The sequence below is a fragment of the Cnephaeus nilssonii genome (assembly GCF_951640355.1).
Source record: "Cnephaeus nilssonii genome assembly, chromosome: 11".
NCBI classification, from domain to species: domain Eukaryota; kingdom Metazoa; phylum Chordata; class Mammalia; order Chiroptera; family Vespertilionidae; genus Cnephaeus; species Cnephaeus nilssonii.
Window position 1 is genome coordinate 16,153,757 of NC_137082.1, and position 13,748 is coordinate 16,167,504.

A 13,748-nucleotide genomic window follows, 5' to 3' on the forward strand; every position below is an offset into this window, starting at 1 on the left:
GTTGGCGCGGCGCGAGGGCAAGGCACTGGCTGGGTCCCACCTCTGCGCTCGGCCGCGGCGGCCTCAGTGCCCCCGGCCCATGCCCCGAGCGCGGCGGCTACGGGACTCGCGTGGCGCCGGTGGCGGCTCAGCCCAGCTCCGTGCCCTGCGTGCGCGTCCCAATCCCCGGGCCCGGGAGCCGCTCCCTTTTAACGGGGGGAGGGGGCTATTGTTCTCGCCTCCCGCTTCCCCCGGAGCCAATCAGCACGCCGGCAGCTCCACCGCCGGGTAGGGTGGGAGGGCGGCGGGGCAGCAAAAAGGGAGTCGGGACGCCGGGGTCGCCCGGTAGGTGCGGCAGATGTACCTGAGGGCGAGGGGCCCCCGCGTGCGCCCTGTCGCCGCCCCGCCCGGCGCCGCCGCCCCGCCCGGCCCAGGCACACGCCCGGCCCCGCCTCACTTCACGGTCTGCTGCTCCTCTATGGGGAGGCGCACGTGCCGAGGCTTTGTGTCTCTCCTCCGGGGGCGCGGAGCCGCCAAATGGACCCGTCCATCAGCACGACAATGCACGCCCCCCTCCCGCGCGGGGATTACCCGCGGGTCGCGAGCAAAATAGCAACAAAGGAGAAGAATGGCCCCAAATATGTCAGGAGGATTCAATCCGCGAGCCGGAGCGGAGGGGAAGTTGGGCGGGCTGTTGGGTAGGGGCGGTGGTGGGCCGCAGCAGGCGACGGGGAGATCTGAGTGCGGCTGCTGGGGCGGGAGGGGGGGCGGGGTAGGCCCAGGAACTCCTCGGGGTGTTTAGGAAATAATCAAGAATTGAAAATAGCTGCAAAGCCCGGGCTGCCTGGAGTCCCCGCCCGCGCTTCGGACGGGTGGGCCGGGAGACCCTGGGTCCAAGGGAAAATGGGGTTCCACGTTTAGGTGGATGATGTGGCCTTCTGGCTGCAGTTGAGGGTGATGTTTGCGTCCGCAGCCAGGGCGCGCGACCCTGGTCCTTGGGAAGGTTTCTCTTGAGTTTGAGAAGCAGTTGGTACATAAGACACTTCTTCAATTGCCAGCAGACGCAGCGCTACAGGGTGAGGGGGCGGACTGGGCTGGGTTCCAAGAAGAACTTGAATTTCTGAACTTTTTTTTTTTTTTTTTTAGTTCCGGGAAGTTTGGGGATTGGCATCCTCGGAGGGGCCCGGTGTAGCCCGCTGGGAGCCTCCACGTCGCCCAGGGCTGGGGTGATTCGGGTGGTATTGGCCAAGGTCCGAACTCGAGGTCAGCCGCTGCGCCCCCGTGAAGTTGGTTTCCGCTCTCCTCTCGCTGCCTCATGCATTTTCATTCGGAGCGGGCATTTTGTCTGCCGCTTGACATCAGATGCTAAATCAAGGGCTCCAATCAAGGCTCTGCGAATAAAGGGGCCGCCTGTCTCCACGCAGCCATTCCCCCCCTCACCCCCCCAAGCCATGCCCCCTTCACCTTTGTGAAGGAAATTAACCTCCAGCTATTGAGCGGCGGTCGCGGCCAATCTGGACGCAAAAGCGACGCGTGCTGCTGGCTGAGAGGGAGGGGGGCAATCTGTCCTCCGAGGCAGGCTGCGCCCCCCTCCCCGTGCCACCAGGAAGAGACAACAGCGAAGATCGTGTGGACCCAGACCTGGCCCTTTGCATCCATCCTCTTGGCAGCCCAGCGCCGAGGAAGCACAAAGGCAGCGTCTCGGGGGGTGGGGGCAGAACCCCAAGACTAGTAGTGGCCCTGATCCCCCCGTCACGTTGGGAACAAGTAGCAAAGCCACATACTAGTAAGTCAAAGGTGGTATGTTGTGAGGAAAATGTCACTTGATTGAAAGAGAAGGAAACGGACGTTTCCCTGCAAAGCCCTGTGCATCCAGACAGGTTTTGCTGTTTTGCTTATGCTTAATTCCACGGAAGGTATTTAATTATTTTTCGGGTTTTCCCTCAGAAAATACCCTGGCGTGGAAATTTGATAGAATTTTAAAACATGAGTAGTAAGTTGTAAAGGGACAGTTGTTAGGATTAATCAAGGGAAAAGATAGTTGATGATTTTCTTTGTGATATTTTTTTTCTAACTCACAGACTTAAAAGAGAAGGATACCTATAATGGAATACATTTCGAAAGCTCTCGCTCTCGTTTTTTAAAAACTGTTACGTGAGAGGAGTGCTAGTTCTGGAAAGAAGTTAGGAATCCTAAAATAAGTTGATCTAAAATGTATAAATGTGTTTCCATCTCAGAGTAACTGATGTTATTTCCTTGCTGCTGTGAGCGCTGATTAATACTGCCAGGGAACAGAAGTGGGAAAGGGATTCCGGGACAGCTTTGGCCAATTTTATTTTCTAATCACGAATCCCATCTGGATTGTGGAATAATAGGGCGGGGGCTGGGTCGGCGATCCCTGACTGACTGGGGGGTATCTGGTCCTGCCTGTGCAACACTCCTTTCATTCAACAGATAACAGGGAGAGTTAGTCACCTGGAGAATCCTTTAAAATAACAACACCCGTCATTGTAAAGAGTGGGGGGTGGGGGTGGGCCCGCAAGACAAAAACGCCTGACTAAATACAAGAAATTCAAACAGGGCTCTGAATTAAGCCAAGAGAATCTTTTGAAAACTATTGAAACACTGAGATTCAATGGATCCGTTCCTTTTTTTATTATTTTTTTATTTGTGGTTTCTAGTCGTGCCAGTGGAAGTGAAATATGCTTTCAGATGGGCACGGTCAAAATAAATGGGCACTTGAAAGGTACAAGTATTAACCACCACCCAGAGCCGGGGGAGAATCAGGCTGCGCACCCCACCAGCAGCCTCTGAGAACCGGCACTCTTGCACCCAGTCGTGGGTTCCCGCTGTTTTCTCCTTGACTTTATTTCTCAGAACCCGTGCACCTGCGGGGATGGGGACACGGAGATATTTGTCTTCCCCCCAGGAAGAGCGCAGCCGCCGCTGCCCTAGCGCACTGCGTCCCAATACCCGCCGGGAGGAGCTGAGCTGGGGAAGCGCTGAGCGCTGATTTGCGCCCCAACCCACACTTCAGGGGAGCTTCACCGAAGCCCGCAGGCAGGAGGAACCCAGGAAGGGCGGCCGAAATGTCCTTCCCCGGTCCCAGGAGACTCTCCCTTTCCTGTGGGGCCCTGGCCAGTGCTTTGGAGAAATGCGGCGGCCTCTATCGCTTCCTGTCCGTGCGGACCCGCTGGTGGCTTCTTCCCTGGACGGCGGAGCTGCGGGCCGCTGGCGCTCTAATTGTCCGGCCTCGGTTCCCAGGCTGCCGTCGGGGAGCGCGCGGGGGGTTCACTGTGACCTAGCTCCAGGGAGTTTCTAGAAAGCCTGAAGTATGGAAATGAGCACGAAAGGGGGGCATTTCGGCCTAGAAATTGCCTCTCGAGGTGTCCACCAGCCCAAGCAACCCCTGAGCTCCTGAAAGGCAGAGACAAGAAGGTCCACAATCTCATCCCCCGGCGCCGGCCGAGTTTGGAGACGCCAGGGAGGGGCGACAGGGAGTTGTCAGATCCCTCCGCCCCCCCACACACACCACCTCACCCCCCAACCCTCCCTCTGGGCTGAGCGCTCTCCTGCATTTACAGGAGCCCCACCCCAGGCCCTCCTGGATCCGGAGCCACGATCCCAGCCTGAACCCTGCGTTACCGCCTTCGTCCCCGCCGACAGTCCCGGAGGGGCCGGTGCCTGGAGGGCTGCGCGCAGCCCCGAGCCCGGGAGAGGCTTTGTGTTTGCAGGAATGAGGAGCTGTTTTGTCCGTCCCAAGGGCACGCGAGAGACACGCGCAGCCCGCCGCCCGCTGCCCCGCTCGGCCACTCCGGCCTCCCGGCCCCTTCCGGGCGCCCGCCCGTGGGCCGCCGCCTTTGTTCGGCACATTAGCATAAAGCTGCCAGGGATCTCCCGTTTAAATAATTCCACACAAAAGGAGAGAGCATGAAAGAAAGCGAACAACGGAGAGTCTGCGAGGCCGCGCCGTCCGCCCGGCGAGGAGCGAGCGGCGGCGCTCAAGTGCGTCCCTCCCCTCGAGTTTCAAGTGCCCCCGGCAATCTGCTGCGCGCGCACACGGTCCGCGGGGGCGGGGGCGGGGGTGCCCCTCTTTAGGCCCCCGAGTGTGCCGTCTGAACACCGAGCGCGCCTCCAAGTGCCCTCGGGACTGTGTGTTTTTGCCTCGGGTGGGACCGTCCAGGCCGGGTGGGGGAGAAGGCAGGACGGGCCCGGGCCCGGGGACTGGAAGGGTGGTGCAGGCAAAAGCCGGCAAAGGCGAAGGTAGACACTGTGAGACAGTCATAACAGAGCCGTGGGCCCGGACGCTGGCGGGGCAGCGAAGGGACGGGATGACCTTGAACGTGGGCGCAGGAGGGGGCTGCTTCCGCCTGTGAGGTGACGGCCCCGTGTTCCGTGCGCCTTCGTCTCAGAAACGGCACCGACAAAACCCACTAGAAACTGACCAGGAAGGCCACTGCGACTCCATTCCTCCCTCTCTTCCGGCCGGGGCGGACACGGAGACTCCTGGGGGCCGGGAGCGCACACTTTTCACCTTGGCCGGGGTTCCCCTAGTCTTGTTCCTGCTCTTGGTTTTGGGTTTCTGTATTCTTACCCCGCTTCCTAGTCCTCTCCGCTTGTCCACCCTGCCCTCCTCTTTTCCTCCCATCTCTGCCTCTTCCCCTCTCCTCTCCTCCCTTCTCTCCTTCTCTCCCACCCCTCTGCCTCTCCGCGTCTCTGCCCTCCTCGGCCCCGGTCTCTCCCTCTCTTCCTCCCCCTGCCCTCCCCCTATCCCATCACTCTCTCCTTCTCTTCCCACCTCTCTCACTCCTCCTGTCTCTCCCCCTTCTCTCCCAGTAATTCCCCCACTCCCCCTCTCAGACTGTCCAGCCCGCTCCCCCAGTCTCTTCCTGCCTCTCCTCCACCCCTTCCGTGGCTCTCCTCCCCTCTCCCCGTCTCCCTCTCCTCACTCCCACTCTTCCCTTCTCTCTTCCCCCTCCCTCACCCCCCCCCCCCCCCCACCCTGTCCCTCTCCCAACTCTCCCTCCTCCCGGCAGGCAGGCCAGCGTGTGTTATTTTATTTGTCTAGAGAGAGCCTATTTGTTCAGTGATGTGTGGCCTCCTGGCCGCCAGCTTTAATGGGGGACGGAGAGGCTTGGTTTCTGTGAGCATTAGCATACAGCTGCCCGCTCCTGCCCGTTCCTGGGCTCACTTTATCCCAGCCTTATCGTCACCTCTTCTCTCAACCAGAAAACAATCAACAGCTCCGCACACAGGCGACTCTGGAGCCCCTCGCTCACCCGGTGCGATTGTGTTCGTGTTTCTCTCTCTCTCTCTCTCTCTCTCTCTCTCTCTCTCTCTCTCTCTCTCTCTCTCTCCCTCTCTCCCTCCCTCCCTCCCTCCCTCCCTCTCTCCCTCCCTCCTTCTCTCCCCCTTCTAAGGGTAAATATTGTTTCGCTGGCTTTACATTTTATTCTCCATGCAGTTTCTCTTTTCCTCTGTCACCTCGTCTTATATTTTTCTTCTGCCTTCCTGGGATATTTGGGTGAAATATGAGGAGCCATTTGGGGAAAGGAGGTGGCTATGCTCTATTACAAACCAACATACTGGGAGGCATGGTAGTTGCATGTGATTTGGGGAAAACTTGGGAAAATGAACTTTGGTATTTTCTCATCAGAATTCTTTGTTCAAAACTATAGAATTCCAAAATCAGGCTTAGAACCCAAGATGTCCCCAGCTCTACAGCAAACACTGAAACACACAGGAACTTCATGATGCAGTCCATGCATGCCCAGAGAAGTCCTAATGCTGGTCTCTTTGCAGCCCTTCTTTTGCGAGTCTTTACCATTAGTAAGGAGTCAATATCTCCATTCTCCCAAAGCCCTTAAGACCGCCATTTTAACCTGGGATCAACCACTCTTGGGTACTTCCCTTATTCTTAGAAAAGTTGTTCCTCAGTGATAAAATGCTCGTCTTCACATGTATGCTAAAAATCCATGCCTAGATTCCCAAAATTACTCACTTACTATGAGATGATGGTTACAACAACCTCATCTGATACACTTTGCAGACTAAAATGTAATCTAGACATTTTCAAATTTGCCGTGATACTTAGGGAGGTCCAAGACTGCTTTTTAAAAAGCGGCAAAGGAAAGCATTAAATGTATGTATGACTCAATATTAAAATTGGCGTTGCCATTTGGGGTTCCTTTAATGTGACAAGAAGCTTTTTAATGGCAGTACTTGGTCACAGAAATCATAACTGTTGATCCTCTGTCACAGACACTCACTATTTGCTGACCGATGGACCCAGGCCCTCTCAGGGGAAGGGAGTGGGAGGAGGATGGTTCTTGAGCTGACTCATTCACAGGCCCTTGAAATAGGGTCCTAGGGTGTTGGGATGGCAGTTTGAGGAGTAAACCAGTAGCGTTTGTTCTCCGTTCAAGTTACACAGTTTACCCTGTGGCCGAGGCTGGGTAAAACACACATGTGAGGGAATTCGTGGAGTTTATTGCTTGCTTCTGCCTGCGTTAGAAAAATCAGTGTCTAGTGTGCTAGAACAATGTTATTTTTGAGAAGTATCGATTTGATGATAACGGATGTGGAAATCTGTAATGCCAACTACGACTTTCCATCTAATAGCTGTGTTATCCTTGTAATCGTGCCAACTTTTGCTAAACATTAATATGAATGCAAAAACGGAACAAAAACTGGAATTAAGTCTATGGGAACCAAATTTAAGCCCCTGCTGGTCAAAATTCAGTCACAAATAGTGTCACAGTAACACCTAAAAGAGATCCAAATAAATGAAAGCAGTCTTATGTGTTGTTTCTAAATCCGCATGTTTTCTAGTAGGCACTTAATTTTCTTTATTTGTAAGAAGGTCTCTGACCCACATTATAGGTGACATGTACCAGGCCCCAATGCAAAGCAACAAGGCTAAGGGTTTAAGGAAGTCACCTAGAGTAATTTCTGACTACCATTTTCTATTCTAACACCCATGTATGAAATGAAATAAGAAAAATAAAATCTGTATGTGTGTTATATTCTAGTTTTTCACTGCATTTATGCCCATGACCTGCAACATGAAATAGAAATACAGGGTCTGTGATTGCAGCCTCCTCATTCCAAAAGTTGCCTTACATTTTCCTACCCAATCAGTCCCTCTGCTGTTGAATTACAGAGTTAATTTCTCATCATCAGTTTTACGAATGTTCCATGTGGGCACACGATTTTCCTTTTTATTGCCTAGGATTATTACTGGGTAAACATGTGAATAACAAAATTGGCGGCAGACCATTTCAGGAAATGAAAGGCATACCCAAGGTAAAAACAAGTTTTACACAGTCTGATCTTATTTTATTGCTAAAATAGATTATTCTGTACTGACATGTCTGGTATTAGCAGAACAGCTCCCTGGCCCAGAATAGAGGCACACAGCCGTGCGCCACCTACTGGGACGATAGAAAATGACATGCGTAAGTGCATGCAGAGAAGACAACAAACCCAGGAGACAATGGTGCTTGGCTGTCAAGCCAGGCTTCAGAGAGGCTTCCTACTTATACAGAGCGCTTCCAGGAACTCCAGGTGTGGAAACAATAAAGTGGAGAACGTGGCCACACTAAATGATGCCTGGCCACGCGTACATGGGCAGGTGGTAGTGATTATACTGCAGGTAGTCAAGGATGCTCCTCTCCACCAGCGTCTTGTAGATGCTTTCCTCGAAAACTCTTTTGAGGTATGTCCTGGGCTTCTCGGTCAGGTTAATTTCCTCATCGACTACCTGACGGGCTAACTGTTCCATGGAGGGAAGTTCTTCCTCCTGGAAAACACAGTAAGAGGCCAGATACAGAAATTACGTTAAGCCCCATGACGAGAACAGTTGCATTAACATGAAGAACATAGTGCTCAGTTCCCCAAGGATGGTCATTGTTTCCTGGCTTTTAAAAAAATATTTTCGATTGTGGCCAAATATACATGATAAAATTTACCATTTACCCATTTTTAAATGTATATTTCAGTGGCATTAAGGACATTCATGTTGTTATGCAACCATCTCCAGAACCTTTTTATCTTCCCAAACTGAAACTGTCCCCATTAAACACTAAGTCCCCATCCCCACTCCTCCCAGTTCCTGGGAACCACCATCCTACTTTCTGACTCAATGATTTTGACTACTCCAGGGACCTCATAAAAGTGGAATTATATAGTATTTGTCTTTTTGTGAGTAGTTTACTTCACTTAGCATTACATCCTCAAGGTTCATCAAGCATGGTACTTTTAAGCTCTTGATTTTCAGATAAAAAATGATCTGTAATCATGCTTATTTTAAAGGGAGTGATTAAATGTTTTTTTAAAAAAATTGTATTTTTATTTATTTTAGAGGGAGGAAGGAAGAGGGAGAGAGAGATTGAAATATCCATGATGAGAGAGAATCATTGATTGGCTGCCTCCTGCATGGGCCCTACTAGGGATTGAGCCTGAGCCTGCAACCCAGGCATGTGTCCTTGACCGGAATCGAACCCCAGGTCCTTCAGTCTGCAGCCCGACATTCTATCCATTGAGCCAAACAGGCTAGGGCTGATTAAATGTTTTTACATGAAAACTCCTAGATGGTTTACTTCACTTGGTTAGTGAAGTAAATCCTTAAGAAATAGGATTTTTAAACCTTAGAATACATTCGTAAAGCCAAATTTCATTGATATCTCTGAAGATAAGGGCTCAGGGAAAATAAAGTTATGTGAAGTTCAGAATCATATGCTGTGCATCTCCTTAATATCGTAGGGATTTCTCCCCAACATTTTATTCCAAAAATATTCAAACACACAGCAAGTTGACAGAATTGTACCTGGATTCTATGGCCAACTTGGCACTATATTTGCTTCATCTGCCCATGTATCTATTTATAGGAGGATTGTTATAAAAAGCACGTCACCAAGGTTTGAGCTGCATGCTTTCTGAACACCACAATAATTGAAAATTACCTTAAAGGAAGAGTCACATGGACTTTGATGCTATATTTATTTGAACTTCCAATAATTCTTTTTATTTTGAACTAAAAAGTGGATAACTTGCAGAGTTCCACTGCATCATTAATTTATTAATAGTAAGAACTTATAGATAAAATAGATTCCAACTATAGGGAGGCATAGGGAAATTATCATTTGTTTTTTTAAGCGAGGCCCTACTAAATATTAGAGGCTGAATAATTTGATTGCCCCCAGCAGCCCCAAGCTTATATGCTGCAATATATACGAGGCTTGTCCCTTCTCCCTTAATTTTTCAGGAGAATTATATCAGGCAAATGCAATCAATTTACAATTATTTTTATTCCCACAATAATTATTGAAGACTTTGGGATCTTATATAACGCTGCTCTGATATGGGGGTAAATAATATAAAGTCACAAAATAGAGCTTTTAAATTTACCTGAGACAAACAGTGCTCTCTAGATTGTAAACAGATTTTTTTGTGCTTTTCATTTGCTTCTTATAGGGTGATCTCTCTTAGTGTGACCACCTTCCCTCTCAGTGTGACCATCTCCCCTCTCAAAGTGCTCACCTATGACCAACCCACGTCCCAATGCCACATAAAGTACATGATCCTTTGTGTCTGGGCCTTTCATTTAACATAGTGTTTTGATGTTCATCCACTTTGTAGAATGTCTCAGGACTTCTTTTCTTTTTATGGCAGAATAATACTACATTCTGCGGATATACCACGTTGTTTATCCATTGATCCGTTGGGCATTTGGGCTGTTTATTCTGAATAGTGCTGCTATGAACATTCATGTATGAGTGTCCATTTGGATTTTTAAATTCTTTGGATGTACATACCTAAGTGTGCAATGACTAGGTCATATATTAATTCCATGTGTAAGTTTTTGAGGAACCATCAAACCATTTTCCACAGCAACTGCACAATTTTACATTCCCATCAGCAATGTGTGAGGCTTCCAATTTTTCTATGTTCTTGCTAATACTTGTTATATTATTACTTTTTTTTTTTTTTGTAGAGCCAGCCTAGTGGGTGTAACATGATATTTCATTGTGGTTCTGCTCTTCCTTTTCCTAATGATTGATCATGTTAATATCTTTACATGTAAATGACTTTACTTCTGGACTCTCAATTTTATTTCATTGATCTGTCTATCTTTATATAAGTACCACCCCTGTCTTGGATACTGTTGATTTGTAGTAAGTTTTAAAATTTTATAGAGTACTAGAGGCCCGGTGCACAGAATTCGTGCACTGGAGGGTGTGTGTGTGTGTGTGTGGGGGGGGTGTCCCTCAGCCCGGCCTGCACCCTCTTGCAGTCCAAGATCCCTCGGGGGATGTCCACCTGCCAGCTTAGGCCCGATCCCGGGATCGGGCCTAAACCGGCAGTCAGACATCTCTCTCATAGTCTGGGGCTCTTGCAGTCCAGGACCCCTTGCTCCTTACCACCCAGCTTCTGGCTGAGTGGCACTCTCTCAGGGGAAGCGCACTGACCACCAGGGGGCAACTCCTGCATTGAGCGCCTGCCCCCTGGTGGTCAGTGCATGTCATAGCAACCAGTTGTTCCATCAGTGGTTCTGCCATTTGGTCAATTTGCATATTAGGGTTGTATTATATAGGATGTCCTTTGATTTTTCTTTTAACAGCCAAAATTGTTTTGGCTACTTGGAGTCCCTTGCATTTCCATGTAAATTTTAGGATTGGCTTTTCCTTCTACAAAACATACCATTGAGATTTTGATAGGATTGCATTGAAGTGGTGGATTGTTTTGGATAGTATTGCCATCTTAACAATATTAAGTCTTCAAATCCATGAACACAGGCATGTTTCCATTTCTTTGTTTTCTTTCAGAAATGCTTTGTTTCCAGTGTACAAGTCTTGCACCTTCTTGGTTAAATTTATTCCCAAGTATTCTATTATTTTGATGCTATCATAAATTGAGCTGTTTTCTCAGTTTCACTTTTGGATTATTCATTGTTAATGTAGACCACTGATTATTGTATGATCTTCTATCCTATAACTTTGCAGAATTTATTTCTTAGCTCTAATGTTATTTTGTGCATTTTATAGGATTTTCTACATATAAGATCATGTCATTAGAGAAGATAGTTTTCCTTCTTCCTTTCCAATGTGGAAGCCTTTTTTCTTTTCATTTTCCTGCCTAATTGCTCTGGTTAGAACTTCTAGTATAATGTTAAATGTGATGAAAGCAGGCATCCTTGTCTTGTTTCAAATCACAGAGGTGAAGCATTTATTCTTTCATCATCATTGTATATATATTTTATTAGGTTGGGACAGTTCCCTTCTACTTTTTTTAAAAAAAACTGCTTTTACCATGAAAGCATGTCTGATTTAGCCAAATGCTTTTTCTGCATCAATTGAGGTGGTAGCATTTGCCCCCTTTATTCTATTTATGTAGTGTACTACATTGACTAATTTTTATATGTTGAACCACTCTTCCATTTTTTGGGTAAATCTCACTTGGCCATGGTTTTATGCTGCTGGATTTAGTTTGCTAGTTATCAGTTGAAGATTTTTGCATTTTAACCCATAGAGAATATTGCTCTGTGGTTGTCTTTTCTTTTGATGTCTTTGTCTGGTTTTGGTGTTAATTCTTTAAATGTGAAGTCATTTGGTCCTAGGCTTTTCTTTGCTGGGAGGTTTCTGATTACTGATTCAATACTTTCACTTTTTATAGATCTGTTGAGATTTTCTATTTCTTCTTGAGTCAGATTTGTAGTTTATGTGTTTCTAGGAATTTGTACATTTCATCTAGGTTATTTAATTCATTGGCATACAGTTGTTCATAGTATTCTCTTATAATCATTTTTTACTTCTGTAAATTCAGTAGCAGTGTCTTTCATTTCTGATTTTAGTAATGTATCTTTTTTCTTAGTCAATTTGGTTCAAGTTTTGTCAATTTTGTTAATTTTTTCAAAGAACCAACTTTCATTTTCATCAGTTTTCTGTCATTTAAAAATTTTTCTATTTCACTTATCTCCACTAAAATTTTTATTACTTCTTTCCTCTGCTAGGATTGGGTTTTGTTTGGTTTTCTTTTTCTAGTTCCTTAAGATATAAAATTAGGTTATTGACTTGAAAACTTTCTTTTTGAAAAATTTTCATTGATTGAGTGATTGATTTGAGAGAGAGAGAGAGAGAGAGAGAGAGAGAGAAACATTGTTTTGTTGTTCTACCTATCTATGTATTCATTGGTCAATTCTTGTATGTACCCCAATCAGGGCTTGAACCCGCAACCTTGGCATGTTGGGACGATGCTCTAACCAACTGAGCTACCTGGCCAGAGCAAGATCTGCCTTTCTTTCTCTTTTTCTTCCTTCCTTCCTTCCTTCCTTCCTTCCTTCCTTCCTTCCTTCCTTCCTTCCTTTCTCCTTCCTTCCTTCCTTCCTTCCTTCCTTCCTTCCTTCCTTCCTTCCTTTCTTTCTTTTTTTCTTTCTTTCTTTCTTTCTTTCTTTCTTTCTTTCTTTCTTTCTTACTTTCTTTCTTTCTTTCTTCTTTCTTCATGTAGGTAGTTATTAGTATAGCTATGAATTTTCCTCTGAAAGCTGCCTTTGCTGCATCCCACAAATTTTGGTGTGTTGTGTTTTCATTTTCATTAGTCTCTGAGTGTTTCTAATATCCCATTAGATTCCTTCTTTGAAATAAAAGAAGTTGCTTAAGAATATGTTGTTTAATTTCCACAAATTTGTGAATTTTTGTTTTCTTTCTGTTTTTGATTCCTAGTTTCATTTCATTGTGGTTAGAGAATATACTTTGTATGATTTAAATATTTATAATTTATTGACAATCATTCTGTAGTCTAACATATGGCCTATCCTGGAGAATGATCCCTGTATACTTAAGAAGAATGTGCATCTTGCTATTGTTGGGTAGAGTGTTCTATATTTATGTGTTAAGACTAGTTCTTTTATAGTGCTGGTCAAGTCTTTTATTTCCTTATTGATCTTCTGATTATTCTATGCATTATTAAAAGTGAGATAGTGAAGTTTCCAACTATTATTTTAGAACAATCTCTTCCTCCAAGTCTATCAACTTTTACTTCATATATCTTGGGGTTCTGTTGTTAGGTATATGTATGTTTATAATTGTTACATGGTTCTTAAAGGATTTTGAAGGGTAATTTTTACTCCACATTTCACTCTGGTCAATGATTCTTTGGCTTCAGTCGCAGCTGGCTGCAGTGCCAATGGATTTCCTCTCTACATCCACAAAAGGATTTGAGATGTCTTATAATGAGCTTCTTTTTAAAATAAATGACATATAGATTTGAGGTGACTTATAACAGTTATAGATAATCGTCTTTTATTTCTTTCTCCACATGTGGAGAAAGAGGAAAACTGATATGCTAAGCTCTAGGATAGCATAGTTTATGGGACTGAAGTTCTGAATTTCCCTGAGGAAAAGGTAGAAACTGAGATGAAATGGGTTACAGCAACTCAATATGAGAAAAAGGAATTACTGTTATTCTTTAGGGATGTCTATACTCTCTATTTCCCTAATATCAGACTCTTAAATGAAATTCCTGCATGTGTGCATCTGACTGGCATTTCCCCTGCCAGCCTGTCTCCACCATAACTGTCGCCACCACTGCCCCCTGTGGTGGTCGGCACGTGCCGACAGCCTTCTTCTGTGCCGTGTTCCTGCACACATCACATCCCCTCCTTTCCGCCTTCCTCAGCTCTCCGAGGCGGAAGCAGCTAGTCCCTGTTCCCCAGGGATCTGAGCTGGAGGCAGAGACCGCTGCACGCACCGCCTCTTCCTGTGGCCTTTTCC

At 46.8% G+C, this 13,748-nt stretch overlaps 1 protein-coding gene across 1 annotated transcript in view; it reads right to left on the bottom strand.

Moving 5' to 3' along the window:
* Window positions 1-7,579: 7,579 nt before the first annotated feature.
* The window catches only part of CFAP61 (cilia and flagella associated protein 61), a gene marked incomplete at its 3' end in the record, with an annotated part of 235,177 nt that continues 229,008 nt past the window's right edge, over window positions 7,580-13,748 (bottom strand). Inside the window, exon 27 of the mRNA XM_079783836.1 lies at window positions 7,580-7,780. Within this exon, the coding sequence (XP_079639962.1) occupies window positions 7,580-7,780 (201 nt within the window). The remainder of the gene's footprint in view (window positions 7,781-13,748) is intronic.